Source organism: Cheilinus undulatus, linkage group 10 (assembly GCF_018320785.1).
Source record: "Cheilinus undulatus linkage group 10, ASM1832078v1, whole genome shotgun sequence".
NCBI lineage: Eukaryota > Metazoa > Chordata > Actinopteri > Labriformes > Labridae > Cheilinus > Cheilinus undulatus.
The window spans coordinates 1264898-1292102 of NC_054874.1; the positions used below are offsets into that span (position 1 = coordinate 1264898).

The 27205-nt window shown below is 40.0% G+C and overlaps 1 protein-coding gene across 3 annotated transcripts; it reads left to right on the forward strand.

Annotated features, from left to right (window-relative positions):
- fmr1 (FMRP translational regulator 1) lies at nucleotides 1-27205 on the forward strand. 3 transcript variants are annotated; one of them, XR_005992444.1, is made up of 16 exons: nucleotides 1-396; nucleotides 9444-9496; nucleotides 9592-9685; nucleotides 11373-11444; nucleotides 12499-12647; nucleotides 13021-13114; nucleotides 13262-13378; nucleotides 15026-15196; nucleotides 18631-18709; nucleotides 18814-18938; nucleotides 19052-19138; nucleotides 19393-19630; nucleotides 19928-20122; nucleotides 22455-22534; nucleotides 23472-24260; nucleotides 26901-27205. XR_005992444.1 is itself a non-coding variant. In XM_041797153.1 (16 exons), exons 5-16 carry the CDS (start codon nucleotides 11430-11432, stop codon nucleotides 23667-23669), a joined length of 1548 nt encoding a protein of 515 aa, XP_041653087.1. In that variant the 5' UTR covers nucleotides 8535-8570; nucleotides 8662-8823; nucleotides 9444-9496; nucleotides 9592-9685; nucleotides 11373-11429; the 3' UTR covers nucleotides 23670-27205. The 3 variants fall into 3 exon arrangements, 2 of the variants coding, with proteins under 2 accessions (XP_041653086.1, XP_041653087.1); XM_041797153.1 differs by lacking the exon at nucleotides 1-396 and adding exons at nucleotides 8535-8570; nucleotides 8662-8823 and having other exon boundaries at nucleotides 23472-27205; XM_041797152.1 differs by having other exon boundaries at nucleotides 23472-27205.

The window sequence follows — 27205 nt, forward strand, 5'->3', positions numbered from 1 at the left end:
CGTCACAGAGAAAGATGCTCCAGCAGTAGCTGCTCCTCCACTAATCACACATTAACAAAACCAGCTAGTACAGGCTAACAGAGCGGGCTACATACTTCACATCTGATTTTTATTCAACCGAAATGTAAAATCTGTCAGAGCATACGCAAGATTCTTAGAACCTGAAGAACGGGAACATTATACAGTCTCCGTGGCCTCCTCTTGAATCAACTCGGAGGCTGTTTTGGCTATCAGGCAGGACCAACGGTAGCACCTTTGGCTAGCGTCGGGCTAGCCAGCTAGCTAGCTAGCTACTAAAGTCGCTAACGGCAGTTAGCTAGCTGGCGAGCTGTGGTTACTTACGTCATGGACGAACAAGTCGTGGAAGTGAGGGGGACGAGCGGGGCCTTTTACAAGGTAATTCAATTACTTTGCTCAGGATTTATCGTCCCATTAACTTCATAATAGTCAAAGTTAGACAATCAGACATTGAACTGTGTCTCAGCGCTAACATTAGCCTAAGGATGGATGTCTATCCCCGGGCCTCGGCGCTTCTGTCAAGCCTTCACCGGGACGTGGAAATGTGTAAACAAAGCTGACGTTAATATGCTTCTCTATCATCACCGTGCTTGTGTTTATTTCAGTAACATGGCCGCTTTTGAAAACTGGCTTTGACGATGTGAGCTAACAGAGCTGGTAACGTTATCACTGAGCCGTGCTCATGATCCAGTGTTGTCTGTAAAGTGATGGCAGAAGTTGGCTGGACAGGCTAAAGTGCCAACGTTTGTAGTATTCAGTGTTATTCTGTCCAACTTCCGTTCAGTTTTCACCCTGTGGCAGCTATAATAGATGTTGTTTTACTGTGTTTAGTTTTTCTTTCATTAAAGCTGCAACGTTTTAAAGCCAATAAGGTCAAGAGTCAACAAGTGGGACGACCTGCAGGTGGATGATTTACGACAATTAAAACAAACAGGCCAAGGAGACTATGCTAGGATGGGACTTTATTAGGATGAGGCTCTGTCAGAATGAGACTTTATTAGGATGAGGCTCTGTCAGAATGAGACTTTATTAGGATGAGGCTCTGTTAGAATGAGACTTTATTAGGATGAGGCTCTGTCAGAATGAGACTTGATTAGGATGAGGCTCTGTCAGAATGAGACTTTATTAGGATGAGGCTCTGTTAGAATGAGACTTAATTAGGATGAGGCTCTGTCAGAATGAGACTATTAGAATGAGGCGCTGTCAGAATGAGACTTTATCAGGATGAGGCTTTGTTAGAATGAGACTTTATCAGGATGAGGCTCTGTTAGAATTAGACTTTATTAGGATGAGGCTCTGTTAGAATGAGACTTTATTAGGATGAGGCGCTGTCAGAATGAGACTTTATTAGGATGAGGCTCTGTTAGAATGAGACTTTATTAGGATGAGGCTCTGTTAGAATGAGACTTTATCAGGATGAGGCTCTGTTAGAATGAGACTTTATTAGGATGAGGCTCTGTTAGAATGAGACTTTGTCAGGATGAGGCGCTGTCAGAATGAGACTTTATTAGGATGAGGCTCTTTTAGAATGAGACTTTATTAGGATGAGGCTCTGTTAGAATGAGACTTAATTAGGATGAGGCTCTGTCAGAATGAGACTTTATTAGGATGAGGCTCTGTCAGAATGAGACTTTATTAGGATGAGGCTCTGTCAGAATGAGACTATTAGGATCAGGATGAGGATCTGTTAGAATGAGACTATTAGGATGAGGCTCTGTCTGAATGAGACTTTATTAGGATGAGGCTCTGTTAGAATGAGACTTTATTAGGATGAGGCTCTGTTAGAATGAGACTTTATTAGGATGAGGCTCTGTTAGAATGAGACTTTATTAGGATGAGGCTCTGTTAGAATGAGACTTTATTAGAATGAGGCTCTGTTAGAATGAGACTTTATTAGGATGAGGCTCTGTTAGAATGAGACTTTATTAGGATGAGGCTCTGTTAGAATGAGACTTTGGTAGGATGAGGCTCTGTCAGAATGAGACTTTAATAGGATGAGGCTCTGTCAGAATGAGACTTTATAAGGATGAGGCTCTGTTAGAATGAGACTTTGTCAGGATGAGGCGCTGTCAGAATGAGACTTTATTAGGATGAGGCTCTTTTAGAATGAGACTTTATTAGGATGAGGCTCTGTTAGAATGAGACTTAATTAGGATGAGGCTCTGTCAGAATGAGACTTTATTAGGATGAGGCTCTGTCAGAATGAGACTTTATTAGGATGAGGCTCTGTCAGAATGAGACTATTAGGATCAGGATGAGGATCTGTTAGAATGAGACTATTAGGATGAGGCTCTGTCTGAATGAGACTTTATTAGGATGAGGCTCTGTTAGAATGAGACTTTATCAGGATGAGGCTCTGTTAGAATGAGACTTTATTAGGATGAGGCTCTGTTAGAATGAGACTTTATTAGGATGAGGCTCTGTTAGAATGAGACTTTATTAGAATGAGGCTCTGTTAGAATGAGACTTTATTAGGATGAGGCTCTGTTAGAATGAGACTTTATTAGGATGAGGCTCTGTTAGAATGAGACTTTGGTAGGATGAGGCTCTGTCAGAATGAGACTTTAATAGGATGAGGCTCTGTCAGAATGAGACTTTATAAGGATGAGGCTCTGTTAAAATGAGACTTTATTAGGATGAGGCTCTGTTAGAATGAGACTTTATTAGGATGAGGCTCTGTCAGAATGAGACTTTATTAGGATGAGGCTCTGTTAGAATGAGACTTTATTAGGATGAGGCTCTGTCAGAATGAGACTTTATCAGGATGAGGCTCTGTTAGAATAAGACATTATTAGGATGAGGATCTGTTAGAATGAGACTTTATTAGGATGAGGCTCTGTTAGAATGAGACTACTAGGATGAGGCTCTGTTAGAACGAGACTTGATTAGGATGAGGCTCTGTAGAATGAGACTTTATCAGGATGAGGATCTGTTAGAATGAGACTTTATTAGGATGAGGCTCTGTTAGAATGAGACTACTAGGATGAGGCTCTGTTAGAACGAGACTTGATTAGGATGAGGCTCTGTTAGAATGAGACTTTATTAGGATGAGGCTCTGTCAGAATGAGACTTGATTAGGATGAGGCTCTGTCAGAATGAGACTTGATTAGGATGAGGCTCTGTTAGAATGAGACTTAATTAGGATGAGGCTCTGTCAGAATGAGACTTTATTAGGATGAGGCCCTGTCAGAATGAGACTTTATTAGGATGAGGCTCTGTTAGAATGAGACTTTATTAGGATGAGGCTCTGTTAGAATGAGACTTTATTAGGATGAGGCTCTGTTAGAATTAGACTTTATTAGGATGAGGCTCTGTTAGAATGAGACTTTATTAGGATGAGGCGCTGTCAGAATGAGACTTTATTAGGATGAGGCTCTTTTAGAATGAGACTTTATTAGGATGATGCTCTGTTAGAATGAGACTTAATTAGGATGAGGCTCTGTCAGAATGAGACTTTATTAGGATGAGGCTCTGTCAGAATGAGACTTTATTAGGATGAGGCTCTGTCAGAATGAGACTATTAGGATCAGGATGAGGATCTGTTAGAATGAGACTATTAGGATGAGGCTCTGTCTGAATGAGACTTTATTAAGATGAGGCTCTGTTAGAATGAGACTTTATCAGGATGAGGATCTGTTAGAATGAGACTTTATTAGGATGAGGCTCTGTTAGAATGAGACTACTAGGATGAGGCTCTGTTAGAATGAGACTTTATTAGAATGAGGCTCTGTTAGAATGAGACTTTATTAGGATGAGGCTCTGTTAGAATGAGACTTTATTAGGATGAGGCTCTGTTAGAATGAGACTACTAGGATGAGGCTCTGTTAGAACGAGACTTGATTAGGATGAGGCTCTGTCAGAATGAGACTTTATTAGGATGAGGCTCTGTCAGAATGAGACTTTATAAGGATGAGGCTCTGTTAAAATGAGACTTTATTAGGATGAGGCTCTGTTAGAATGAGACTTTATTAGGATGAGGCTCTGTTAGAATGAGACTTTATTAGGACGAGGCTCTGTTAGAATGAGACTTTATCAGGATGAGGCTCTGTCAGAATGAGACTTTATTAGGACGAGGCTCTGTTAGAATGAGACTTTATCAGGATGAGGCTCTGTTAGAATGAGACTTTATCAGGATGAGGCTCTGTTAGAATGAGACTTTATTAGGATGAGGCTATGTTAGAATGAGACTTTATCAGGATGAGGCTCTGTAAGAATGAGACTTTAATAGGATCAGGATGAGGCTCTGTTAGAATGAGACTAGTAGGATGAGGATCTGTTAGAATGAGACTTTTTTAGGATGAGGCTCTGTCAGAATGAGACTTTAATCGGATCAGGATGAGGATCTGTTAGAATGAGACTTAATTAGGATGAGGCTCTGTTAGAATGAGACTTTATTAAGATGAGGCTCAGTCAGAATGAGACTTTATCAGGATGAGGCTCTGTTAGAATGAGACTTTATCAGGATGAGGCTCTGTTAGAATGAGACTTTATTAAGATGAGGCTCTGTTAGAATGAGACTTTATCAGGATGAGGCTCTGTTAGAATGAGACTTTATTAAGATGAGGCTCTGTCAGAATGAGACTTTATCAGGATGAGGCTCTGTTAGAATGAGACTTTATTAAGATGAGGCTCTGTCAGAATGAGACTTTATCAGGATGAGGCTCTGTTAGAATGAGACTTTATTAAGATGAGGCTCTTTTAGAATGAGACTTGATTAGGATGAGGCTCTGTCAGAATGAGACTTGATTAGGATGAGGCTCTGTCAGAATGAGACTTTATCAGGATGAGGCTCTGTTAGAATAAGACATTATTAGGATGAGGATCTGTTAGAATGAGACTTTATTAGGATGAGGCTCTGTTAGAATGAGACTACTAGGATGAGGCTCTGTTAGAATGAGACTTTATTAGGATGAGGCTCTGATAGAATGAGACTTTATTAGGATGAGGCTCTGTTAAAATGAGTGTTTGGTAGGATGAGGCTCTGTCAGAATGAGACTTTATTAGGATGAGGCTCTGTCAGAATGAGACTTTATAAGGATGAGGCTCTGTTAAAATGAGACTTTATTAGGATGAGGCTCTGTTAGAATGAGACTTTATTAGGATGAGGCTCTGTCAGAATGAGACTTTATTAGGATGAGGCTCTGTCTGAATGAGACTTTATTAGGATGAGGCTCTGTCAGAATGAGACTTTATCAGGATGAGGCTCTGTTAGAATGAGACTTTATTATGATGAGGCTCTGTTAGTATGAGACTGTATTAGGATGATGCTCTGTTAGAATGAGACTTTATCAGGATGAGGCTCTGTCAGAATGAGACTTTATTAGGATGAGGCTCTGTAAGAATGAGACTTTATTAGGATGAGGCTCTGTCAGAATGAGACTTTATTAGGATGAGGCTCTGTTAGAATGAGACTTTATTAGGATGAGGCTCTGTCAGAATGAGACTTTATTAGGATGAGGCTATGTTAGATTGAGACTTTATCAGGATGAGGCTCTGTTAGAATGAGACTTTATCAGGATGAGGCTCTGTTAGAATGAGACTTTATCAGGATGAGGCTCTGTCAGAATGAGACTTTATCAGGATGAGGCTCTGTTAGAATGTGACTATTAGGATGAGGCTCTGTTAGAATGTGACTGTTAGAATGAGACTTTGTCAGAATGAGACTTTATCAGGATGAGGCTCTGTCAGAATGAGACTTTATCAGGATGAGGCTCTGTTAGAATGTGACTGTTAGAATGAGGCTCTGTTAGAATGCGACTTTATTAGGATGAGGCTCTGTTAGAATGAGACTTTATCAGGATGAGGCTCTGTCAGAATGAGACTTTATTAGGATGAGGCTCTGTTAGAATGAGACTTTATTAGGATGAGGCTCTGTTAGAATGAGGCTCTGTTAGAATGGGACTTTATTAGGATGAGGCTTTGTTAGGATTGTGTCTTTTGTGAAGTGGGGGTGTGGCATCATGCTGTATGACTGTGTTGCCTGATGGGAACTGTGCTTATCCAAATATCTGTATTAAAAGTTTATAAAGAAGCATTTTCTTTGGGAACATAGGCTAGCCTGATATCAGACAGATTGTTTTAACTTATGACTCCAAATCAGTCCACTAGATTGAGAGAGTGGATTCTGGAAAACTATTTGTAAATTGCAGATACCTGAGCAACCAGTTGATCTGCTTTTGGAAATCAAAAGTATTTGGTGTCACTCCAGTTATACAGGTTCAGGTGTGTCAATTTGCTGCTACTATTTTACATTGAAACAGCAACCATTCAGGTCAGTTCTCTGCTTTGTTTGGACTGCTTCGCACTGAAACTAAAAGTTCAACTTTTATATTTTTGAATAATATATTTGTTGGCAGCTAGAGAATGAGAGATGCACTGATTCTGAAAATCTGAACAGAAACTGATACCAAAGTGCTTGATGTTTGTATTTTTGGTGAACAGTAAATTAACATTTCAGTTTATCCATCATGTGTGAAAATGTAAACGTAGCTCAGTCTGAAGCTACAGAAAGAGCGTTCGTGACTTGTTTGGTAGAGAGAGTTTGAAACCAGTATCTACTTAGGCGCATGGTGAGAATGTTAGGTATGATGCTCTTCAGGAATATGTTTCATATTCAATTTTTTCTTGTTTTGTTATTTCATTATTGAAGTAACTTTATGAAGTTGTACTAACCCTTCTTCATGGCTCTGTCAGAAGTCAGTTCACTTCTTCTGCCCTGTTTAAATGTCTAATTTGATTCAGCAGCTAGATAAACCAGATGTCAGCATAAAACTGAAATTATGATATTGGCATTGGCAGATATTAGCTTAAGGTTAATACTCAACTGTTAAACAGAAATCATCATAACTGAAAATGTCTGCCAGTATTTACAGCCAATATACAGTTGCAAGAAAAAGTATGTAAACCCTTTAGGATTTCTTTGATTTGTGGCTTCCTCCATGGTGTCCTCCCATGAACGCCATTCTTCTTTAATGTTTTACTTATTATAGATTTGTCAACACAAATGTTAGCATGTGCTAGAGATTTCTGTAAGTCTTTGGTGGACAGGATTCTTCTTCACCTCATTGAGCATTCTGTGCTGTACTCTTGCAGCCATCTTTACAGGATGACCACGCCTAGGGAGAGTAGCAAAAGTGCTGAACTTTCTCCATTTGTAGACAGTCTGTCTTACCGTGGACACATGAACATCAAGGCTTTTGGAGATACTTTTGTAACCCTTTCCAGCTTCATGCAAGTCAACAATTCTTGATCGTAGGTCTTCTGAGAGCTCTTTTGTGCCAGGCATGGTTCACATCAGGCAATGCTTCTTGAGAACAGCAAACTCAAACTGTGTTTTTTATAGGGCAGAGCAGCTTTAACCAACACATCCAATCTCATCACATTGATTGGACTTCAGGTTGGCTGAATCCTGGCTCCAGTTAGCTCTTGAAGAAGTCATTAGCCTAGGGGTTCACATACTTTTTCCACCCTGCACTGTGAATGTACATATGAACATATCACTTTTAGTGCAGTATTAGTTCAAGCAGACTGTGTTTGTCTATTGTTGTGACTTCGATGAAGATCAGAACACATTTTATGACCAATTTATGCAGAAATCCAAGAAAGACACAACCCCTCAGTATAAATCTTATCATGGCCTTAAATAACTGTACCATCAGCTAAGGAGGTTCACTGTGAGCTGTAAACATTTTGAATGAAGCCCCAAACATAAAATAACTACCAGATACAAAAAGGTGTGTTTATATGTATCAGCTAAAATGAGTTTGGAAGTATCTGCATATCAGCAAAACTCCAATATAATGTGTCCCTCATTTATTTGTTAACTACGCCTTGTATCTGCGCCTCACTGATTTTTGAGGGTGTGCACAGCCTATGTGCCAGACCTTTGCAGAGGATGCATGGCAACCATCATGCATGAATATAGATTAGTTAACAGAAAGTTTACCTCCAGCCCTGCTCTCAGCCTTCACTATTATCTATCTGTTATCAACATGTCCAGTAAGGGATGAGAGGGGCTGATTCTAGCATCAGTGGGTAAGAGATACACCATGTAGACAAAAGTATTAAGCCATACCTGGTTGCCATTTTTTTAATTCACAAATTTCTGTCAGACCTGTTGCCACAGGTGAATAAAAAAATCCAGCAGCTAGCCATGCAGTCTCCATTTACAGTCATCTGTGATCCTAAACAGGTCATCTAAAGAGCTCAGTGACTTAAAGCGTGGTACAGTGATGGATTCCCCATTTGCAGTGAGATGGTGGTGAAATTTCATCCCTGCTGGATATTCCACAGTCAGCTTTATGTGACATTAGAAAGCGGAAGAGTTTAGGAACAACAGCCATGAAGCACAAACTGAAGAGTTATGAACTTCCTCCAGCATTAATATAAACACTAAAACTGTGCAGTGGGAGCTTCGTGAATGTTTTTCCATAGCAGCTGCATGCTAGCCTCACATCACCAAGTCCCAGTGCCAGGTGTCAGATGAAGTGGTGTAAAGCACACCGACGCTGGACTGTGAAGCAGTGGAGCGACTAATCATCTAGGTCAGATGGGTGAGTCTGGATTTGGAGGATGCTGAGAGAGTAACCTGTCTGACTGTGACGTTCGGTGGAGGATGGTTAATAGTATGGGGCTGTTTTTCAGGGCTTATCTCCAGTGAAGACCAATCTTAATGCTTCAGCAGACTAAGACATTGTGGACAATGCTCTGCTTCCAGTAGTGTGGCAACAAGGCCCTTCTCTAGTCCAACATGAACCGAAACCTCAACCCCATCCAGCACCTTTGGGATGAACTGGAACAGAGATTGTGAGACAGGTTTTGGACCCTGTTTGCTGATGAAAAACTTACCCCTTCTTAATATTTTCCTGTGCTGCTTGCTGTAAGCCAACAGGTTGTTGCTGAAGACAGAGAAATAATAGGCACAGAATCTAAATGTTTATAGGTGTGAAATTTTTTTTTTTTTTTAGTATCTCACCTTTTTCAGTTGAATACGTCTTTAAACTCTTTTTGATTTATTAGTGTCTGCATATTTCTGTCAGGACTTTACAACAAGCCTTCAGAATTTTTGTTTAAAGGGTCTCTATAAATCAGAAAAATTTCTTACTCCATTTATTGGTCAGTCAGCTTGTCAGGCGACTGCTACTCTTAGCCTAGGCTCTCTAACTCTCCCTTTCCTCCTAGGCATTACATGTCCTACTTGCAAAACTTGACACACATTGACACAGACTCAGTGTACAGCCAGATAGAGGCAGAACCAAACCTGACTCAGGCACAGAGCTGTTAGGGTTTTGAGTCATGGTGGACTAGCAAAAATGTACCCTTTTGCACGCTCAGTACCACAACAAAGCTTCATATGCTATCTGTACTGTTATGTCATGTTGGAGTTACTCTAACCTTTGTATTTTTTTACCCCTGTGTACCTGCAGGCTTTTGTGAAGGATGTTCACGAAGGATCAGTCACTGTGGCATTTGAAAACAAGTGAGTTATGCACACACACAAAAGTCAGTGTCACTTTGCCTCAGCTTAGCTAATGATCAAATGCATAATTCTGTTTGTGTGTTTCTCTGTCACAGTTGGCAACCAGAACGTCAGATCCCTTTCCAGGATGTGCGTTTTCCTCCTCCTACAGGATTCTGCAAGGAGATCAATGAAAGTGATGAGGTTGAGGTGGGACTGATTCCCTACTTTGCTAATTCAAAGAAAACAAGACTAATGTCAGTTTGTGTTTTATTTGAAATGTATTAGATTTTTAAATTGTTGGAGAGAAAGAGAGGAAATGCAATGTGTGGGCAGAAGAGAATAAGAATATTGTTAAACTTTGGTGACCCAGGCTGGTGAAGAAGCAGCCTTTAACTCTGGTTCTGACATTGATTATATGTGCGAGCATGTCAGAGAGCAGATCTGTTTGTTTCCTGTCAGTCTTTATTATTCAGTCAGTCTAAGTCAGACTGGGTATCATGAGGAGGGCTAGGCTTCCATTATTGATGAATTAGTTTTAAAAGAGAGAAATATGACGGGGGGTTATATTTTTCTGTCTGAACTTTTGATATTTTACTACTTTTCTAACCTGACACACCAGATGGATTTGTTTCACATATCCATCTGGAAAACCTTCAATACTAAACGTTTGGGGAAGGGCAGAGGATTTGAAAAACACTCGGAGTGTGATTAGACAAATGTTTTGTCTGTCACATCTATACGGGCCAATCAGAGCAACAAACACGTGACGTAGCCGCGACCGAGGTGCGTGCGTGCAGCTACTGAGGAATAACAGTAACCATGGCGACTGTAGACATGTCAGTACAGGACTTTTGTAGTTTTTAAAAGTGCCGTTCACTGCTGTTCTTTGTTCTTCTTTTAACGAAGAAATGTCATCAAGTTCTGATAAAACTGGCGCTTTAGCAGCATCCATGCGAGTGTCTTCATAAATGCTCTTACTCTGTCTGCCATGAGGTTGTTAAAATTAGATTTGCAAATATAAATACAAATCATTGTATAGCACTTAAAATAATTCATACAGTGGTTGTTGGGTAAAAGAATTTGTGTTTATGGCTACTTTGGCTACATTCATACTGCAGTTAAAAGTGACCTGAATCTGATTTTTTTTTTTTCTGACAGTGTGAACAGCGCAATTCACATTGAATCTGACCTTTTCAAATCAGATTCGGGCCACTTTCATATGTGGTTCTGAATCAGATACGTATCTGATCTTTTGGAAGTTGACTGCAGTGTGAACAGGCAAACAAAAAAATCAGATCTGAGAAAAGATCAGAATTAAGCATTAGGGCCTGTAGTGTGAACGTAGCCCTAGTTTGGATTTACCACCGCCTTGACGTTATGATAGAGCTGGGAAGGGTGGGGGGATAAATCATATCTACACAACATCTATGTAGTCTATGTTGATTTTTAGATTTTATTATTATCCATTATGTCATCCTAACTCATCAGCTATACTACTGAATACCCATAGACATAGATTATAGAGTATAAAAATGTCTGTCTGGGTGAGATGTGGAGAGGTTTACAAAACTTAACATTAATTTTGATTTTAAATCGGTATTGGCCAATATCGACAAACATCTGCTATTGTAAAATAACGTGGATATGAGCAGATGTCAGTTGCTGGAATTTTCCACACCTTCTTTAAATTGCTCATTTAAAGGAAGGATTTATTATCGGACAGAATCTGTGGTCCAGTGGACAAACTCTGATCTGTTTTTTAATGGTCAAACATAAAAGAAAATGTTGACAATGTGGAAGTGTCACACCAGAACAAGTCATGAGAAAACATCAGTATTAGCATGTGCCCTGATTATTACTGTCAACTCTGCTAACCATGCATGTCTGTTACCAGGTATACTCCAGGGCTAATGATAAGGAGCCATGTGGATGGTGGCTGGCCAAGGTTCGCATGGTCAAAGGCGAGGTAGGCCTCAGACCTCTTCCCAGTCTGGAGTATAACGTCGCATAGCATCATCAGCAATGAAGGGCTAAGAAATTAAATTCTAATCGCAGCAGGGATGTCAGATGTTGGATGTGATATTCTGGGATGTCAGCTAATTAAAAAATGTCTTGTTGGGTAAATTAGACTATATCCATAAAAATTAGACCATGGTGATAAAAATTAGACCATGGTGATTAAAAATAAGACTATGGTGAAAAAAATTAGACTATGTCCATAAAAATTAGACTATGGTGATCAAAATTAGACTATGGTGATAAAAATTAGACTATGATGATAAAAATTAGACTATGTCCTTAAAATTAGACTATGGTGATAAAAATTAGACTATATCCATAAAAATTAGACTATGGTGATAAAAATTAGACCCTGGTGATAAAAATTAGACCATGGTGATAAAAAATTAGACTATGGCCATAAAAAATAGACCATGGTGATTAAAAATAAGACTATGGCCATAAAAATTAGACTACGATGATAAAAATTTAGACTATGGTGATAAAAATTAGACTATGGCCATAAAAATTAGACTACGATGATAAAAAATTAGACTATGGTGATAAAAATTAGACTATGGCCATAAAAATTAGACTACGATGATAAAAAATTAGACTACGATGATAAAAATTTAGACTATGGTGAAAAAAATTAGACTATGGCCATAAAAATTAGACTACGACGATAAAAATAAGACTATGTCCATAAAAATTAGACTATGGTGATAAAAAATAGACTATGATGATAAAAATTAGACTATGTCCATAAAATTAGACTATGGCCACAAAAATTAGACTACGATGCTAAAAATTAGACTATGTCCATAAAAATTAGACTATGTCCATAAAAATTAGACTATGGCCATAAAAATTAGACTATGTCCATAAAAATTAGACTATGGCCATAAAAATTAGACTACAGTTGTTACCTGTATTATTTCTATTCTTTCTTTTTGTGCATATTTTTGCTTTTAGAATGTGCTAAACAAGCTTGCTCTGATTTTGTTCGTCTCTATCTCCAGTTTTATGTTATAGAATATGCTGCATGTGATGCTACATTAAATGAAATTGTGACGCTGGAGCGGCTACGGCCAGTCAACCCAAATAAACCAGCCAACAAAAACACCTTTATCAAGATCAGACTGGATGTACCCGAGGATTTACGACAGATGTGAGTCCACATACACTCTTATACACAGGAAATACATCTAAGATAACGGAAGAAAAGTTTGTTTACCAGGTAAATTCCAACAGGAAACGTGTTGACTCTGCTACATCCCCTCATTCTCTTCTCCTCCGACCAGTCATGATCGTACTGCTTCTCATTAATTGGCCAGGCAGGGGAGACATGGCCGCCATGATGCATAGTTAACAACAGGTGTATTTTTGGCCTTAGGCCTTACAAAGATGAAACAGTGTGTTACTAGCTTACACAAACAGGATAAACACAGGATCTTGGTCTTTAACAGTAGCAATAATGACCTAATTATCTGGATATATGGAGGAATATGTCTTGTATTTCTTGTGCTCCTCTGTGTTAATAGGTGCTCCAAGGAGTCAGCACACAAAGACTTCAAAAAGGCCGTTGGATCGTTCAGTGTCACCTACGACTCTGAGAAAAAGCAGCTGGTCATTTTGGTACACAGCTTTCGTTTGTTTTTATTCTGTTTCTAATGTCTGTGTTTGCGGTCAGACAGAACCACTCAGCTTTCCTTCACTGTTAACCTCAGAAACACGTCCCAGAGTCTGCTTCTTTGTGTGATTCAAGTCTTGTTGTTCCTGCAGTCTGTGAACGAGGTCACAACGAAGCGGGCCAATATGATGAGCGACATGCACTTCAGAAGCCTCCGCACCAAACTGTCTCTGATGCTGAGAAATGAAGAGGCCAGCAGACAACTAGAGGTAAATATTTACATAAGAACACATGAACTAAGGCTTCAGACAGCTGCTGCTTCAGATAGCATTTGTTCATTTGTGGTTTCCCTATAGACATCCTGACTAGGGGTGTAAAAAATAATTATTGTATATCAATAGATCGATTGGTTGATTGACGATCCAATCAGATCGATGGAAAGTCAAAACATCGATCTAAATGGATGCTTCAAGCTACGCTTTTATTTTGAAATTCCTCCCGCATGCCCGTTGACAGTCTCCGCCCCAGGCAGCGTCCACAACAAGTGAGCCACAAGCTAACTAAGTAGCAGCCGTGGCTTAAAGTTTCGCGGCTGAGGGAAAGAGGATTTCCTGTCCTCTCTCTGCTGTGTGGATATATTTCAGACAGACGCTACTGCCGGACGGATCTCTCCCCTCTGTTTGCCGACTACATCTACTTCTCTATCTGTATATAACCGCTGTATGAGATCGTTGACGGATAAAAACACTCCACCCGTTACGGTTGAGGGAGCGAGCAATGTCTGCAGCAGACCGCAGATACACAGAGAGGAAAAGTCCGCTACTTATTTTACGTCGCCGTCTCACGTTAGATTTATGATAAAAATATAAGCTGTCCAAACTTAACGTGTTCTCTGTATACCCCCACCCCCTCGCTCTTGTTATAAAGCTGCACATCACAGGAACGTCTTTTATAATAAAACTTTGCTCTAGTATTCTGTCAAATCTTTCCATTTATTAAAATCAAGGTTGCAATAAATAAAAATGATAAAGAATCATTATATATCATATGCCCCATATTTTACCTCATTTAAATCTCATAAGGTGAATAAACTAAATGAACTTATCTGCCACATTAACAGGCCCCTGTGTAAAGTATGAAGGGCTGATATAGAGCATAAATATCTGTTGAAGTTACCGTGTGTAAATAAGTTTTTTTTTTTTTTTTTTTTAAAGATTTATTTTTGGCCTTTTTTGCCTTTATTAGATAGGACAGTGGATAGAGTTGGAAACAGGGAGGAGAGCGGGGAGAGACATGCAGGAAATAGTGCCACGGGCCGGATTCGAACCCGGGTCGCCTGCGTATATGGCGTGCGCCTTAACCACTCAACTACCGGCGCGCCGTGTGTAAATAAGTTTAAGAAAAAAATGTAAAATGGGAACACAGGCCAAACATTTTGATCATTATTATAAAGGGTTGCAGAAAAAATCCAAAGCTATTGGTGCTTTAGAGGGATCTGGAGATGTGAGGAAATAAAATGTTTGGTACTGAAAATGTTTGCTGTTTTAAATCAATATGTTTTAACACAAATGTGCATAGTTGTGTTCCTAATTTAAAGGCAATCAGCAGTAATCAGGTCTTTGTTGTTTTTGTTAAAGACATATTTTTATTAAATACAGAGACCTGTCAATAATTTAATTGCAGAAACTGTTTTTTTGTTTTGTTTTGTTTTTCTGTAACTGTGTGACATTTTTGCACAAAATCGCCTGATACCGATCCTGGGCCCCATATCAAATTGAATCAAAATCGTATCGTGGCAGATTTTGTGATATTGGAAAAAAACGTATCATGTCCAAAATATCGAAATCGTATCTTATCGGGATGAAACTGGTGATTTACACCCCTAATCCTGACTTCCTTTGGTTGTGTTTTCACAGAGCTCCAGACAGCTGGCTTCACGGTTTCATGAACAGTTCGTGGTTCGGGATGACCTGATGGGTCTGGCTATTGGAACTCATGGGGCCAACATTCAGCAAGCAAGAAAAGTCCCTGGAGTTACTAACATAGACCTGGACGAGGAGACGTGCACCTTTCACATATATGGAGAGGTACGGTGGATATAGCAGGACTGCCTTAGGTGCCTCAAGACCTCTCTTGTAGCAGAGTTCCTGCCAAACCTTGAAAAGCCTTTACAAGTCTTAAACTGGACATAAAATTTAATTAAATTTAATTAAAATCCCTTTTTTGCTTGTGAGAGGTCTTAAGTTGTAGAAGGCACTTTGAATAAATCTGTCTTTATCCAGTCTCTGTTTTCTAGTCAACTTTAATCATTCTTTTTGGTGCATGCTTGTCCACATTACATGTAATGTTTATTTACAGATAAAGAAAAAGAAGAAGAAATGTCCTCAACCACAGAGATGGACTCATTCTTATTAACCCTCTGAAACTGGCGTTGTCATATATGACAAGAAGAGACATGTTTTTCAAAGTTAAATCACCTCTGAACCATAAATGGTAGCCACTTATTTGTTTTATCCTCTGAAATCCCTCCGTTGTGCTGTTCTAATGGTGCTAACCACGCCTTGGTAGCTCCTACAAAACTTTTTCTTGGGAGCCTGGGTGACTTTGAGGGGTGGGCAAAAATATCGATTAATTGATTAATCGATGCATCGCAATACTTCCTCCCCCGATTCGATATCGATTCAACGAATCCTCTAAATCGATTCACCTCCTGGCCAGTGGGGGTCGCTGTGCGTGTGATTTGTGTGTATGGACGGAGGACACGCTCGACCAAACAACAACCGACTATAACCATGTTATATGAGGTTTATCACAATTTCCAAGAGGACAGAAATATTAATTAAGTTTACATGCACTTTACTTTTTCAGTGTTTATACAGAACTGTCATGTTTTTTACTTTTGTACTCCATATGCACAGATAAGTTATTATTGTTCAGATTTTTATTGTCAGATGTTTTATTGCTAAAAAATGTGAGGTGACCTACCACATATGTTCACATGGGCATGAAAATAGTTATAAAAAAATTGTCAACAGGTTATTTGTGTATCTCTACTTCTTACTGAATCGACATCGAAGCATTTAAATCAATATCGAATCGAATCGAATTGCAACCTAAAGAATTTAAATCGAATTGAATCGGGAGGTTCTTAACAATACCCAGCCCTCGTGACTTTCCAGGGTCTTTAAAGATTAAATCCACACCAGTAGCTCTATTATTGAATGACTTTTTATCCATTTCTTATCAAATTTTTAAATTATTCCTGCAGCTAGCAGCTAAAGCTGTCATCATATTGTCTATTTGTATCCCAGAATGCATTGCTGTAAAAAGCAGTGGCAGGCTGTTCCGTCATCACATCATTCTTTCCTGAACAGCGCCCGTGCACTGACTTAAAAACTAAAGGCGAGAGCCTGGATGACTCATAATGGAGAGAAAGAGACACAGAGAGGCCGTGACGGGCCCCTCTGAGTCTGCAGACAGGAATGGCGTTAAGCGGGGTACACACATAAAGGTAATCGGGCTGTTTTTGTCCCGATTTTCCCCCTTACCGACCAAGGACAGCAAACGCCCGACTATCTTATGTCAATTATCCAATAAGATTATCCTGTGGTCTGAGGTGTGTTAAGAGTGAATTTGTACCGATAATCAGCTCCAAAAACGGTCGGGGCCGACAATCGTAAATGTTAAACTTGTTCTATATTTACGACCAAAAATCTTTGTGTGTGGGGAAAGCCGACGACTCCCGAGTCATGACTCCGTGAATTGTGACGTGGAACGGAATGTAGCCAATCAAGAAGCGAGCTGACTGACAACAACTCACCTCTAGCTCGCCCAGTAGACTACAAAGTCCGTGTTCGCGCTGTCTCCAGGATTTTCTCCACAGTCTTTTCTTCTTCTTTTTTTTTTTTTTCAGTTTGTGATTTTTCCACTAAAAATTGTCCATCATTCCCTCTTCTTGTTTGTCCTCTTCCATGTCGTGTTGTGTTCTCCGGTTGTTGCTATGTTTCTTCTTCATCGTTTTTGTTAGATCACGTGTGATCACGTGAGATTTCTGGCTTGGAGGACAAGATTCTAGATCAGTGGTGGGACAGAATCATGATGTGTGTGGTGTGCTGTGTTCAGATGATCGGAGCACACCACACACAGTACGATCAAAACTGTGCCTGATTTTTCATCTTCATGTGTGGGGTCTCTAACAGATAAAACATCTCTTAAGATTTAGAAAATCCTTATGAGTGTACCCCGCTTGAGAAAATGACTCAAATTCCCAAAAGGGCATTTTTTTGTGTGTGTAAAAAGTGAATAGTAGGGCTGGGCAATTAATCACAAATTAGATTAGATCACATTATGGCCTGCTGCAATTTTCAAATCACAGAGGGTGCATTATTTCTTTTACCTGAAATTTGTGTCAGAAGAACAGTTTAAAACTTTTTGCAGCAGAGGCGTTATACGGTACATATGTAATCATACTAGTGGCATTTTTTGGAATAGTGCACAAAAAAATCAAAATTTCTCAATTTTTTTGAATGTTTTTCTTGTTAAATGTGAGAATTATATAAATATTATCATTCCCTTTAATGAAACAGTTTATATCCATTTACAAAATGAGTCAAAATCATCAAAATTATATATTTTCAAAATGTTTCAGCCCTAGTTGCCTCTGCCAAGGAGGCTGTGTGACCGGCAGAGTTTGTTTGTTAGTTTGATTATGCAAAGATTAAACTTTTTGATTTCACTCAAAAAGTTATTGATGAATTTTGATGAAATTTTTGAGGAAATGTCAGAAATGGCACAAGGAAGCACTGATTAGATTTTGGGACTGATCCGGATCACATGGAATTTCACATGGATCCAGGAATTTTTTTAAAGGATTCTTTACTATTGGAAGATAGGACTAATGGTGGAGGTCTGCACTCTCCAAATGCTTTTCTAGTTTAATCTAATATTGTGTTGATTGTAGTATAGAATGAATTATTGTTTGTTTTTGTTGGAAAATAATGAGATGAGAAATTTAAGAAATAATCACATTATAAATCGTAATCACAATATTGGGTAAAAAAAAAGTCTCAATTAGATTAAAGACTTTTTGTCTCAAAATGATCATTTTTTACTTTTTTACTGTGAGAATAAGTTTTCAGAAAAACCCTAAATCATTTTTGTTTACTATGTGTAATGCATAAAAATCTTTGAGTGTTAGTTTTTTTTTTCTTTTGTCTTTAAAGTCCCATAACTTTTTAAAATTTCATTTCACGTTCTTAAAGCCCGGGTCGTCCTGAGGGAAAGGATGTGTAGAGCTTGACTTTTCACCACAGGGTTGATGTTTTACAACCTCTTAAGGCAGAAAGTCCAGGAGAGACACACTGGCTGAAAAAGCTGAGGGCTCAGAGGGTTAAAGTCTAAATGTAATTTTTATAAGTGTGTTGGAACCCTGTGTATGCTGTAGTTAATACTTTTATATTGGAGTTAATCTTGAGGGTAAAATTTAGTCACTCATTTTTATTTAACTTTTTGTTTATCTCAGGATCAGGATGCGGTCCGAATGGCCAGGAGCTACTTGGAATTCTCTGAAGATGTCATCAAAGTTCCCAGGAACTTAGTAGGTGAGAATGTCGCTCAGCTGACACAGTCCGAATCTCCATGAAGTAACCAGACAACTAAACCAAGTCTGAGCAGACCTTGACTGAGTATGTTTCTGCCCTGACAGGGAAGGTGATCGGTAAAAACGGCAAACTGATCCAGGAGGTGGTTGATAAATCTGGGGTGGTGCGAGTTCGTATCGAGCCTGAGAGTGACAAGAAGCCCTCGGCAGCAGCTGCAGCAGCAGACGAGGTCAGTGTGTAAGAAAAGACTACAGAACATCTTATTTAATGACAGATATGCCTTTAATACTGTTGTTGGGTTAGTGTGGGTTAATCTTTGTCCCCCTCTTTGAAACTCTGAAGGGAATGGTCCCATTTGTATTTGTGGGGACCAAGGAGAGCATCTCCAACGCAACTGTACTGCTGGACTATCACCTCAACTACCTTAAGGTGAGTAGAGTCCACTAATCAGATAGATACTCATCAGATAGAATCACGGTATTACCAGCAACAGTGAGTGAGGCAGAGAGACCAAAGAGAGTTCATCGATCAGGGTTTGACAGGCCATAAATATGCTCCCATGGTGATATTTTAGGGGATAGTTATTTTGGAATCATATGAACAGAGAAAGATGTAGAAACACTGGAGAAACATCAGGATCTTCTCTAGGATGTGCTTTATGTTTTGTTTTTCTTTATTTCTAGGAGGTGGATCAGCTCCGCCTGGAGCGCCTTCAGATCGATGAGCAGCTGAGGCAGATAGGAGGAGGAGGTGGGGGAGGAGGAGGGACAGGTCCCAGGAACCCCAAGGACAAAACCTACGTGTTTGACAACGGCATGGGGCTGGGGATCGGGAGAGGAGCCGGAGGAGGAGGGAAGCCCTATGCAGGAGGAGGACGAGGAGGCAGAGGGAGGAGAGGCGGTGGTGCAGCCTTCGCCTCAGGTCAGATGAAATAAAACTGAGATAAAAATGTAAAAGGAGTAGTGGAAATCAACTGTATTCATGTGTTATTATTTTTAAGTACCTTAAATTTGGGGGGTGGGGTACGGTGGCTTCAGTCCAGGATGAAGTGAGTCTGGATTTCCGATATCTGACGATAAAGTCAGATCTCCAGCCAGTTAAAGGCTTTAGTCTTTGAATGGAGAGTCTTTTCATCAGGATGTCTCTCTTTTACTAAAATCCAAATGTAAAAGGTTAATTACTGAAATGAAAATTGACATTTATTCTTTGACTCTCCAGGCACCAACTCAGAGGCATCGAATGCATCAGAGACAGAGTCAGACCACAGAGAGGAGCTCAGTGATTGGTCACTAGCTCCGACTGAGGACTTAATGACCGGAGGCGGGACGCTGCCAAGACGAACAGATGGAAGAAAGAGAGCGGGCGGAGGAGGACCGCGGGGCAGAGGAGGGAGAGGAAGAGGAGGTTATAAAGGTTCGTAGTAACTCATTCACTGTCGTTTAGGTTTGTTCTCAGATGATATTTGGGGTGCAGGGGTCTGAAACTTAAATTAACTTGGAGCCACTTGGGTCCTGTTACCTTGAAGAACGGCCACTTCAGCTTTTATGAACAACTAGAATTATCTCTGAATATATACTGGAAAATCAGGTAAAGTCCACGCTTCTAATACCTATATTTTTATCTAAAAGTTGGCTGTGGCTGATATACTGGGGCAACTTGATTTGGGTTTAATACGAAATGACTCAGTTTTAAAATGTTAAAAATCACAAATTCAAACAGAAGAATGTAAGCTTGATAAAGGAACTATTGCTGTTTTTTTTATCAATAATCGATAATTTTGTAATAATAAAATATTCCCCAGAATTTAGGGAGGTTGGTGTTAGATGCTCAGTTTCCTGCGGGACCCCCAGACACCCTTTTTTTAAAGTTTATTTTATTTTATTACTCCCTGTGATTAAATAAACTCTGTACCGCTGTAAAACACTGGTCCACTTCTCTAACACCTGGTCTACCAAGCTGCCCACATAAAAATAGTGCAGCTCAACTTCATTTAAACAGGTCTTCCCTGACAAAAAGCATTCTTCTGCTTTTAATAGTTAACCGTTCTGAATCAGTTCAGCACACCTGATAAAATTAGTTATGATGAATATGACCGTATGGCATACTGGTAGGATAAAGATAATACATCCCAGAAATCCTCAGATTTAGGCATTAATGGTGAAAAACAGACATTTCACAGCTTTGCTGCCAGAAAAGCAGTTTTTTTTCTGAGCTCAGGCCTTAAAAAGGTTTTAAATGTGATTTTCAGAACCCTGGGTAGAGCTTGTTCTGATGATAACAGGGGAAATTATCCACATTAAATTAAAAATAAAAACAAGAGAAAGGAAATAAAAAAGCAGTAAAAGAGGTCAGCTCAAATCCTCAAAGCTGTAAATTGTTTTTAACTTCTAAAAATGGGAATTTAATAAATTCCAAGTTCTCTAGACATCCTGCACAAAATACTCGTCTGTTTTTTATTTTCTCTAAAATCCATATTTATACTTTAAAAATTGTCCCCAGGTATTGAATTTTATACAACAAACGCAGGGTTACTGCAGATCCTTAAAGTCTTAAACGCAGAGGTTCTCACAGCAGTGTTCAGGCATGCCATGCTTGATTACTACAGTAATAAAAAACTAAATATACTTTTACAAGTGTATTTTTGATACTAAAATATTGTTTTAAAACTTGCAATATCACATAATATTCAAATATAAATAAAGAAATTCTGCTTGTTTTTTGGTTATTTTCAGACTTTGCTTTTGTTTCATTAGTACATATTTTGGATAATTTAGTGTTGAAATGAATGAAATTAAATGTTTTTAATTTGCTACAGAAAACTCTTTTAATTAACACGGCTGAAATGTTTGCTGAAAAAACTAAAATTTTAGCATGTATTTGTTAGGGGTGCGAATCACTAGAGGCCCAATGATACGATATTATCACGTTACCTAGGTCACGATTCGATATTATTGCGATTTTGAACATTTTTTAATACAGAGTTGCGATACCACATATGGCGATTTGTACCATTTTTCCAACTGTTTAGCTGAGTTAGCGTTAGCCTTGCTCTCATGTTTGTCGTATTTGTGCCGTATTTTATTTCTATGTAGCACTTCTTCCAAACCTCTTGTTTCATGTCCATCTCATTCGTGCCCTGCTTGTGTTGCTAATGTCCCCTGGTGCCGCCATGTTTGATGTACTAACTTTCTCCTGCTCTATGACCGTCACCTCTGCCGACCTCACTGGACAAACAATTGTCCAAATAATTGATTTATTTATCCAGCATCATAGACTTCAGTTTATATTAGTTAATTAATTGGAAAAACTTGATAACTTGGTGGACGAGACGATACGATATGCCACCAGGCAAAATATCGCGATACTATATTGATTTTTTTTCTCCCACCCCTAGTATAAGTTTGAACGGGTTGTTCCCAGATGGTGTAGCGCTGCATGTGTAGGTGTGTATTAAGAATTTGATCAACCATAACCATACTATTACCACAACTAAACATCAAGTAAAGACTGTATTTTAAAGGCTGATTTTGGATGGATTAAAGCGTGGTGTGTCTTGAGAAAAAAAAGTTTGAAGGTCACCGCTAAAGTCTTGAATATGATGTTTTACAGCGCCCTGACATGCACGGTTTTGGAGTTTCTCCTTCCTGCTATCAGGAATCACAGTTGTGAGTCCAGTTTTAGTACAGTCTGTTTGTGTCAACAGTCCGGTTTATATTTAAATGAGTCTGGGACTTCCTGTCTTTAGGAGATGACATACAGTGGAGCGAACCGCGGCCTCGCCATGTGAGAGACTCGAAGCCAAGAGCACAGGAAGACACACTACAGGTAAAACACAGAGATAGCTCTGGAATAATGATAATCTGTCATATTTAAGCTTGTTTTTATGAATTTTAGAATAATTAGAATCAAGGAGAGGAAAATTATGATTCTCTCATATCAGAGAAAATGATCAGTATTGTGATTGGAGAGCTGTTTTCACACACAGATGTCTGTTTTGGATTATTTTCGGCCTGTTTTTGTCTAAATCAGTGACAGTCAACGTGTGGCTCTTTTATGTCTTAATTTGCAATATTATTCCCCCAGTTTTGCCCCTTTTCACCACTTTATTGCCACTTTATGCCCATTTAAGTTACCTTTGCCTTTAAAAAGCACTTGTTTCTTTTTTTCGCCCTTTTTTCTCCTTTTGGCCACTTTTATCCCATTTTTGCCCCTTTTCACCATTTTATTGCCAGTTATTGCCCATTTAAGTTACTTTTTGCCATTAAATACCACTTGTTTCCGGTTCTTTTTTGCTACTGTTGACTACTTTATCCCCAATGTAGTCACTTTTCTCTCCTTTTTTGCCATGTTTTTGCCACTATTGGACCATTTTTTGCCACCTGTAACTCATATTTTGTCACTTCTCACCCATTTTTACTACTTTTTGACCCTGTTTCCACTTTTTCCCCCATTTTCACTCATTTTTGCTGTTCTTTGACCATTTTTGCTACTTTCAACTTTTTTTATTGCTACTTCAAGCTGTTTTGCCACTTTTCACCCCTTAGATTGTGGCATTTTCGAAGTTATTTTTCAACAGTTTGGCTCTTAGGTTCATCAGGGTTGAGTAACACTGGTCTAAACAATCATGATGATGGTGAACCAGCATTATTCCTCTGACTATAACTGTGCCGTTAGGATCCGTAATCATCCATAAGTCATCATGCATTAGTTGAGAGATAATCTCTTTGGAGATAAATATGGCGGTGCTTTACGTCCTTCACAGATCCGTGTGGATGGCAATAACGAGCGCAGCGTGCAGCACTCCTCAGGGGGGCGGGGAGGAGGTCCCTCCTCGTCCCAGAGTGGCCTCAGTGCTGGCAGCGAGGGTCCAGCTCGCCATCACCATCAGAGACCCATCAGAGACCGAGGCATGAAGAAGGAGAAACAGGACGCTCCCCCGCTGGTGAATGGAGTGTCGTAAAAACGCCGCCACCGGAGGACCTTCTCACTCTGACGACCACACTCAGAAACACAAACATGGGATCAAGCAGTCATAAACCATCTTAGAATCTCTCTGGCTTTTTCTTTCTCTCTTTTTTTTTTTTTTTTTTTTTTTTGTCAGACTCACTGTACACATATTTCATCAGCATGGAAGAGTTTACCTTTGTGACGCTGTAGACCAGAGTCGGTCTGGTATCTGCTGGTCTGCCCCTCCACTGGTTTCCTCTGGACTGATCCGGTTTCTCCTCTTCTTCTCTTGATTGAAAACTAATAACGGTGCACTTTGTTTGTTTGGAAGGTAAAGAAGAGTCGGCCACAGCTCAGCACTCACAGAGGCATCGCCACAGTAACGCTCCTCTCCCCTTTAAAGGCAAACCATTGTTTAATTTATTTACTGTTTTTTTTTTCTGACCCGGTTCAGATTTCTCACTTTAGAAAAATAGAATCAGTCAAACAAATCAAGGAAATCATGGAGTGACGAGGAATCAGGAAACCTTTGCCTTCCCAGGAGCAGATCTGAGTCAAAGAAGAGCGTCACGCACTCATCAGAAAGGCCATCATCAACTTCCAGGTGCTTTTACAGGGACACTTTAAATCTTTATGGACTCACCTTCTTTCAGAGGTTGTACACGTGTTTTTGGTGTCACAGATACGTTTGCGGAAAAAACCTTGAGACCAAGAGAAGATGAAGCAGCACTTAGCTTTTTTGCCCTTTTTTGTGGTTATTTAAGCCCTGAGTTAAGTTTAATTTATCCAAACTGCCTTTGGAACAGCAAAGTGATGCAGAGCTCACAGCTCCTATGTTTGCAGAACCACGTGCACACAGATACGTTTAGCATTGATGAGGACTTTAGTTTCATCCATGAAGTCTGTGCTTAGTTTACTGCTAATAAGATGATGATTGGCTCTTTTAATCTCCCCGGCTGTGACCGAGCATCAATGTTTCCCCAAACTAGACGTACGAATGGGGAAACAGAAATCTGAGGCACTTAAGAATCGACGTTAATAACAGGGGTTTCATTGGAACCAACTCGTCATGTGACCTGTGGATTCAGCCAACAGTGAGCCCGTTTACTTGGACACTAATAAACTGATGTCTGGGAGCAATCAGGTCATGGTAATGATCTGATTTGACACATTAACTGCACATTTACATGATTCTGACAAGGTAGATGCTTTAGAGCCAAACTCTGCTGGTGGTAAAGCATAAAATGGGGGATGGAGGTAGACATGTTCTTTATATTAATGTGGTTTAGGCAGAACTGATAACCCCAGTTACATCATTTATTCTGTCCTTCAGAGCTGGGATTTAAGGACTATAAATTGCCCTGATATATAAGCTGAGTTTCCCAAGGGGAAAAGATTTAACCCTCAGGCATCACTAGGGACATTTTTGTCCATTGGGACAAAACATTTTGGCTGTGTTAGTGCATATGGTTGCATTTTTTGTAACAAAGTTTCTTTCTTAGCAAATTTTCAAATTTCAATTGCTCTAACAGGTCAGGGGAACACAGGGAAACAATCTATCCATCCATTTTCTATACTGCTTATTCCGTTCCAGGTCGCGGGGGATGGAGCCTATCCCAGCTGTCATTGGACGAGAAGCGGGGTACACCCTGGACTGGTTGCCAGTCGATGGCAGGGCTGACATATGGAGACAGACAACCAGGCACGCTCACATTCACACCTACGGGCAATTTAGAGTCACCAATTAACCTAACGAATATGTTTGGGTGATGGGAGGAAGCCGGAGTACCTGGAGAGCACCCACGTGTGCACGGGGAGAATATGTAAAGTCCGCACAGAAAGGCCCTGGCACTGACCGGGAAGCGAACCAGCGACCTTCATGCTGTGAGGCAACAGCGCTAACCCCTGCGCCGCTGTGCCGCCCAAACTAACAAATTTACTAGTAAATTAAAGTGATGCCTGAGGACTGTTGCCTCACAGCAAGAAGGTTCCTGGTTTGATTCCCGGTGCAGGGTTTGCATGTTCTCCCCGTGCATTCGTGGTTCTCTCCAGGTACTCCGGCTTCCTCCCATCACCAGAGACATGCTCATTAGGTTAACTGGTGACTCTAAATTGAGTGTGTGAGTGCCTGGCTGGCTGTCACCACATGTCAGCCCTGTGGTTGACTGCTGACCAGTCCAGGGTGTACCCCACGTCTCACCCAGCTCCTGCGACCCCCAAACAGGATAAGCGGTGTATAAATGGGTGGATGGAAGTCTTCAACATGCAGTTTCTCTGCAGCTAGTACCATCTGTTCTGGCTAAATAAAGTTTGCACATCTTCTAGCTTTAATACGGTAGTTGAGCTCAACCCAAGCCTGTCCTCATTGAGGAGTGTCCCCAGCACTCCACACGGTTTATTTACTTAACGGTATACTTCCTGTTTTCTTGAAATGCACGGTTATGACCTAACGAGGGGGAAAAGCAGTTAAAAGTGACACCAGCTCCCATCAGTATGGTCCAAGTCTCTATTTGCACATGAACTGGCTTTTTAAAAACAGTGTGGACGTGCCGAGGTCTCATTGCTCCTAACTTTTTAGTGTGTTTTGTTATTCAGGCTTCCTTCTCTTCTTTGTTGGTTGTTAAATAGCAGTTAGCGAACACTTATGAGCATCTCTGCTGCCTAGATTGGGAAATCACGAATCATGACCCAGTACAGGACAAATACGGTGACATCCTTAGTGTTAGTAAGTACTTGAGTACTGAAATTACAATGAAATCCCAACCCTGGCAGATATAATAGAGGACATCAGATTAAACTGTTAACACATGCTGAATAATCTGACCACAAAGCTAGGTGTGTAAAATGATAACGGCCTTAATATCTGGTTGTGCTGTTTACATGACTGCTGAATTAATCAGGGAACTCCAGAAGAAGATGATTGGTTTATTAGTGTGCATGTAAACGCTCTCAGTGTCTGGGGGTTCACATTGAAGGTAAATTGTGTGAGCTCAATCCAAACCTGGTCCATCCTAGCCCACTGATCTCCCCCCTCACTGTAAGAACCAGCGGCCTCCTGAATCCATCTCCTCAGGGGCTGGTAGGTCAGAAACATCCCAAAGCCCTGGCAGACTCCGCCGTTGACTGTAAATTTGTGTAAAATGTTTTTAGTAGGCTGCATGGGGATTCTACAGAGCGATGATGGCATTGTTTTTATTTATGGATTTGTTGATTTTATGATCTCACACAAGCTTCTTGTGTCCAGGATGAAACTGTGAACCTTGATTCGTTGCATTGACTCATTTCATGACTCCAGAGCACGCGGGCGGTTAGGACGTTCCTCCTCTGAGACGGATGAGTGTCGGACATCACTAATGCTCTGTGGATTGGCCTTGACGATTATGGGGATCAAACAAAAATGGAGAGTAGCTACTGTAAATGTCAATGATCCATCGCATACAGTACCAATAATGGAACTATGAGTTTAGCATAAAATGGTGAGATTTAACCTTTATATTCACAATGGTGTACAGTCATTAAAAACAGTCATCAATAAAACTTTTGTTGTAC

Coding starts and splice junctions, on each gene's coding strand:
- fmr1 (XM_041797152.1), top strand. CDS start 346: ATGGACGAACAAGTCGTGGAAGTGAGGGGGACGAGCGGGGCCTTTTAC. Junction 9,497..9,591: donor ACTGTGGCATTTGAAAACAA/GTGAGTTATGCA, acceptor TCTCTGTCACAG/TTGGCAACCAGAACGTCAGA. Junction 15,197..18,630: donor CCTTTCACATATATGGAGAG/GTACGGTGGATA, acceptor TGTTTATCTCAG/GATCAGGATGCGGTCCGAAT.